Raw genomic sequence first — 6,394 nt, 5'->3', positions numbered from 1 at the left:
AGCTGCAGGCAGGACGGGACCCTCGGGAGCAGAGACTGTCCCAGAGGAGTGATGGTCGTTCACTCGGCGGGGGATGTGCGTAAAAGCCCCAATTACACCCTACCGAACCACTTTGGGGAAAAAAAGCAGAAGGGAGATTGCTAGTCCTGTGACTATTTTGTGGGGAAACACTATGTGGACTGGCCCTGTCAGGTAACACATAAAAAAAGGAGAAACTCCTGTGGTGGTTTATCTGTTTTTTTGTTGTTTCTTTCTTGCAATCCTTCTCTTGCAGCTGGGTCTTTGTATGGGAGAAGGGCTACCAGGAAACGGACTCTGTGGTCAGTTCTGTAACCACAAAGGTGAAAGGAGTAACGCTGACAAACACATCCGCCTTGGGAGCCAGGATCTGGGATGTAGCTGACTATGTCATCCCTCCTCAGGTATCAGTCACTTCCACACACAGAGAGAAGGTTTTCTAACAAACAGCTCTTGCTCTGCCAAAGTCCTCTGAGGTCTGGAGCAGCCTCAGCTCTAGCGTGAAGCAGCTTTGCTTTGTTGCTGATCATGCTGAGCACCTGCACCGCTAGCCCCAGGGAAGCTTGTTTCAAGAAGAGTTTGTCTGTGTGCTTGTATAGGAGGGAGAATTTTGCAGGCTTAAGGAAAAATTGCAACAATAACCACATGTCCTCTTTCTTACTACTTTCTAAAGCAAACAAGTCAAAGTTAACTTGTTGGCAGAAGCCCCGGGAATAGCCTGCAAGTCACTTGATCCGGAACTGAACAGGAGGTATTGCTGTAGTTACTGATTGACTGTCTGTGGGAGTATCTGCACTGTGTGGACAATATGTGGCGGCCTTCAGGGCTGTCAGGTACAGCCAAGCTGCTTAGTCGTGGGTCACTCTGCCTGCACGAGATGTGGTGCAGAAAAAAGTGACAGATTTAGCCAGATTTTGGCTGAGTGGTCATATTTCCATATCAGCGGAGCAGAAGCAAACAACAGATCCCAAATCAAACAGATCTGAAAATAATGGGAGTGGTGCTCTCTGGAGAAACAAACCAGGACTGGTCAAGTTTCTAATAGATATATTGAAAAAAAAACAAAAAAAAAGGAAAGAAAGAGTGGGAGTTGTGCTCAGACTGGCAGCTGGAGCTTTTTTCTGCTCCTGTCTTGTGACTTCCCTGAGGAGCTGTGATATCTCTGTTTTCATAATGTGAATGAGGAAATTTGGGCCAAGAGGGAGGACAGAAAGGGTTGCTAGTCCCACAGTCCTTTCTCTACCTAAAGGCAGCGGCATCAGGCGATACATGTGGGAATCTGCTCCTTTAGTGCTACACCAGTACTGTCCAACGCAAGTCCACTCTGTAGGACCATGTAGGCTCTGTCAACAAAGACGTTTTGGGCAGTGCCTTGGACATTCTTTGCAAACAGTCACCCTTAAATTTCCTTCTTGTTTTGCATGTTCAGGAGGAGAACACTGTGTTTGTCATGACCAACGCGATACTCACACTGAGCCAGCGCCAAGGCCGCTGCCCAGAGGTAGGTACAGGATCTGCTTTAATTCTGCCTTGTGTGGGTGGGAGTGTGGGGAGGAGAGGTCATAGAGTTTAGTGTAATTATTGTTGCTCTCCAGCTTCCAGATGATAAAACAAAATGCAAGGTGAACAACAGCTGTGTTCCAGGATATGTCAGCACCCACAGCAATGGTAAGAAGCCTGCTGCAAGGGCTCCTTTCAGTCTGTGTTGTGATACCTCTGTGCTGTGCCTTCCCTCCTGTGAAGGAAGCAGCATTTCATTTCAGTCTCCTTGTTCTCATTCTCTCACACCTAAGAGAACTGAAAGGGAAGCTCAGATTTTTCTTCTGTGGGAGAGCAGATGGGCTTAGTCTGTGTTGGGTGGATGCTGGATAGATGAGTGCTTTGGTGAATTAGCAAAGAGTGTGAGGGCTTTTTCAAGACCTTGAGTCCATGGAAGCAGTATTTCACATAGAGGAGGATTTGATTTAGAAAAAGGACCTGATGCTTCTTTCTCTGAAATTGCACTACAAATTGCAATGGAAGATAATGGCGGTCTTGGTACTGGCACTTCACGGCTGAGCAGATTGCTTTCACCTTGTGGAGTGAGAAGGTATCACAGAGCAAATAGTGCCTCTGTATTTTTGCTTGGTAATACCTCCATTCACATATCTTTCCAGGCATCCAGACTGGGGAGTGTGTACCATACAACAGCAGCGTTAAGACCTGTGAAGTCTTGGCATGGTGCCCTGTGGAGGATGACTATCATATACCCAAGTGAGTGCTCTGTCTTCCTACTCTGTGGTGGCCCTCCTGAGAGGAGGCTAGCAGTACGCAGCTGATGTTTCCTCCTATGAGGCACTATTGCGAAAAGCTGAAGAGATGATCACTAAGGGCCCTGCAGAGTCCTGTTTGTGGAAATAGAAGTTAAACTTGTTTACTTTTCCTATTGTTTTGTAGGCCAGCGTTCCTGCAAGAAGCTGAGAACTTCACCATTCTGGTGAAAAACAACATTTGGTACCCCAAGTTCAACTTCAGCAAGTAAATAATGTGTGGGGCATTGCACTGTTTGGTCTCTTGGACAGTAAAGGGGAGCTGGAGGAGTGGAACAAGATGCAACAGATCTTCTCTCTCTGTTCCCCTGTAGGCGAAACATCCTCCCCACTATCAACTCCACCTACCTCAAGAACTGCATCTATGACTCTCAGACAGATCCCTTCTGCCCTATCTTTCGTTTAGGGAAAATAGTTGAAGCTGCAGGGCAGAACTTCCAGGAGATGGCTGTGGAGGTATTTGGCAGACCCTTCCCTTGGGCCTCAGCTGTGTGGAAGGGGAGCGGTAGGTGGTTGGCCCCTCTGCCTTGTGGCATGAGCCACAGGACACAGAGTAGCAGCAGAATCGAGAGCTGCTCTGGCCAGCGGGACTGGAGTCAATTCTGCTTAACAAATACTTGGCCTTGGCTTGTTCAGGTGGGGTTATGTCCAAGGCCCTTCTGTAGAAGGGTAAAGAGTGTTGGACTGGGACTGGGACAAGGGCTAGTAAATCAGGGTCCTGGTCAGCAGAGAGCCTAGTGCAGGGCTGGCCGGGCACTTGGACTGCTCACCTTCTCCTCTCCTCCACTTGGCAGGGTGGAGTCATGGCGCTGCAGATCAACTGGGACTGCAACCTTGATAGAGCTGCTTCCCACTGTGTGCCAAAGTACTCCTTCCGCCGCCTTGACAACAAGGACTCAGCCCACACCGTCTCACCTGGCTACAACTTCAGGTAATGTGCTGTGGAGGGCATCTGGTGTCCCTGCGGCTCAGTCTGCCACTGGCACAGTGTTATGGGCTGCCCGCACTCCTCTGGCAGTTGCGGGTAGTCCTTGGGCTTCTGATGGTGCTGTAAAACTTGGAGAGTTTCTCTGATGCTGTAAAACATAGAGCAGGTCGGATCCCCGCTGTGTGCAAACAGCAGCAGAGGGCGTGGTCAGTGAAGCTCCACTGATGGTGTCAGAGTGTCTGAGTCATACTTGCATCAGCATTTGGGTGACCGTTTTGGCCAGCCTCCTATGGCGTGGCAATGTGAGAACTGACTGTTTCAGGGGGTGCTGACAGGGCAGTATTTGAGGGGGCCTGGGTGTGGGGCTAGAAGACCGAAGCACTTCCTTCGCTGTGCATGAGGGAAAAACTAACCTCTGGAAATCGGTTCTGTCAGTCGAAGACCTTATCTGCACCAGGAGTGTCCTGGCATACACCACCACATAGACATTCTGGCCTGTACGGATAGGTCCGGTACCTCCAGGAAAAGCGCCAGCACAGAGCCGATAGCTGGTTGCATCCAGACTGAGGGCTATAATAATATGGATTGGACACCTTGCCAAGATCCTCGCAACAGTCCTCCATGTGAGGAAACACTGCTCGGGGCTATGCTTGTTTCTAGAATCACAAACTCTCACTTAGCACAGGGGATCTCTTTTGGTGGAACCTGAATGAATTCACTGAGAAGCTGCTGTCATGCAGACAGCACAAGCTTGTGTCTGGGAGGTGCCAGGCCTGCAGGTACTGGGGTGTCAGGCGAGACCGGCTGGAGGGTATGGCAGTTGTGGCTGGTGTGGGTTCTGAAATACTCTTGCTAATTCCAGACTGTGGTGCAGCCCCTTACCAATCCTTCCTCTTCTCTTCCACTCTCTTCTCTGCTTCCTCCTGGCTTAGTCAACCATGTGGCAGAGTAAGTCTGACCTCATTTCTTCTCATCCCTTTTTCCCTGTCATTTGCCTGCGAGTCACATTGTGCGGGACAAGGAACAGCCTTTGCATGCCAGGCTGAGCTGTGCTGCCTGCTTCCTGCCCTGCCCTCTCCTGGCTGCCTGCACTCCTGCAGCCTCCTGCTTGCCCCTGCCTGAAGGGGCCGATTCTCTTGTGTAGCTGAATTTCTTCCTCTCTGTCCTCCTGCTCCCCCACTAAAGCTAAGTTTCTCCCCTTCCTATGCTTTGCAAGGTTCCTGATTTGGCTTGTGCTGACTGCTGTGTTAAATTCGCCTGCTCTGGGCTTTTCTCCTATGTGTGCTTGCCTGCATGAAAATCTCCCTCCATCATTTGGGGCTTATCTCTGGAAGTACCAGTGTTTCAGCCCATCCTCTTGGGATGGGGGGCACACCTGGATGTTGCATGATCACGTAAGCAGCATCAAAATTTCCAGTTAAGCTCTGACCTATCTTCTCTCCAGGTTTGCGAAATACTACAAGGATAGTAATGACACTGAAACACGGACGCTTGTCAAAGCTTATGGCATTCGCTTTGATATCATAGTGTTTGGAAAGGTAGGGTGACTTAATTCTTGGAGTTCTTGTGGTGAGGGCTTTCAGAGATGCTGAAAAACACATTCATCCTTGTAACCGTCTCCTAGGCAGGAAAATTTGATGTAATTCCTACCATGATTAACATCGGCTCTGGCTTAGCGCTGTTTGGTGTGGTAAGTGACACTGTCTGCACTCAATTCTGTATTAGCGCCTCAGTTCTGAGGATCATTGTCTTAAACTCTTTCAATCTCCACTAGGCAACAGTGCTGTGTGACATTGTTGTTCTGTATTGCATGAAGAAAAAATACTACTATCGGGAGAAGAAATACAAATATGTCGAAGATTATGAACTGGTAAGCATCAGTGATGGTAGAGTGAAGGCAAAGTTGCTTCCTCCTCTGACGCGGGAGATATTCTGAAACAGGATGTAGAAAGTCTGCATCAAACAGGGATTTTGAAGTACAGCTCTGAGGAAACTTTGTCTTCATCAGAGAAGGTAATTCTTACCTCAAAGCCTTTGCAGGGAGGAGCACTAGAAACAAATATTGTCATATTTCCTGGGCAGCCACTCTTAGGGAAGGAAACATATGTTCAAGAACTTGTCATGCTCCCACTGCACCTCTTTTTGGGGTTGCAGTCCTTGGCAGTTGCCTTTTGAGAGCTGCAGCTCTGTCCCCATAAAATCCTTCCTTCTTGGCTTTTGAGTGAACAGACCTGTGCAATGGGTTGGTATTTTCCAAGACCAGCATGCTGACAGCCACAGCTACGGCTCCCTCCAGGATCCAAATGATCCTTTTGGCCAGTAGAAGGATTTACTGGGGTAGTGGGGTTGCTTGGCTGGTGCTGAGGGTAGAGCTCGGCTCTGCAGCCCTGCGCTTGGTGGGAAAGTGTTGCTGCAGCGGGTGGATTTCTGATCAAAAGACCTTGTGGCGCTGGAAAAGTCTAAGTAGTGGAGAGTAACTTGACTGTACGAAGGGTTGTATGTGAGAGGAAGAGGGAGAAAGAAGAGTTTTTCTGGCAGAGAACTGTAATCTCTGATCCTTGCAGGGTGTCAGTGAGACATACGGAACAAACTCCTGACCTCCTGCTGCTACAGCACCAACCGCTGCTGTAAACTGCTGCTGTGAACGTTTCTCTGACCCTGCAGTGAGACCCACACCCTCTTTGTTGGAAGGAAAGGGGGAACAAACCTGAGAAAGGGACCTTCTTCACTATGCTTCGCTACTTTTGCTGGCTGGAGCCAACGCCCAGAGAGAAGAACTGGGTCTGCTCCTTGTCTGCTGTCTTTCCAGGTGAATTGCACTAAGCACATAGGGAGAATTGTGCTTTTATGCCCGGCCTCTGCACTGGGTAAGCCTGGGACAGGGACTGCCCTGACACTGCCTTTTCGACAGTCCTCCTTTCCCTCAGCTTGCCGGTAGCAGAGAGCACAGGGTTGCAGGCACAGATTCCTCCTTAGAGTGAACACGGCCCCTGCCGGGTCTTGCCTAACCTTGGGGGAGCAGCTCCTTGCTGTTGTCAAATCACTTTTCCTCGCCTTAACGGATCGTGATGCTTAGCTGAGCCTGTGCCTACTATTTAATCGTGTCTCCAAGCTCCAGTGGCCAACAGACTGAGACAAA

At 49.4% G+C, this 6,394-nt stretch overlaps 1 protein-coding gene across 1 annotated transcript; it reads left to right on the top strand.

Moving 5' to 3' along the window:
- The first annotated feature begins 259 nt into the window (after positions 1-259).
- On the top strand, positions 260-5,864 carry P2RX4 (purinergic receptor P2X, ligand-gated ion channel, 4). The gene is made up of 11 exons (XM_010283760.1): positions 260-422; positions 1,448-1,519; positions 1,614-1,686; positions 2,175-2,271; positions 2,455-2,535; positions 2,642-2,783; positions 3,122-3,258; positions 4,700-4,793; positions 4,880-4,945; positions 5,030-5,125; positions 5,820-5,864. Exons 2-11 carry the CDS (start codon positions 1,469-1,471, stop codon positions 5,850-5,852), a joined length of 870 nt encoding a protein of 289 aa, XP_010282062.1. The 5' UTR covers positions 260-422; positions 1,448-1,468; the 3' UTR covers positions 5,853-5,864.
- Positions 5,865-6,394: the final 530 nt, after the last annotated feature.

Source organism: Phaethon lepturus, unplaced genomic scaffold, assembly GCF_000687285.1.
Source record: "Phaethon lepturus isolate BGI_N335 unplaced genomic scaffold, ASM68728v1 scaffold26393, whole genome shotgun sequence".
Taxonomy (NCBI): Eukaryota; Metazoa; Chordata; class Aves; order Phaethontiformes; family Phaethontidae; genus Phaethon; species Phaethon lepturus.
The sequence above is the reverse complement of the archived record's forward strand: the minus strand, read 5'-3'. Positions and strand labels throughout refer to the sequence as shown.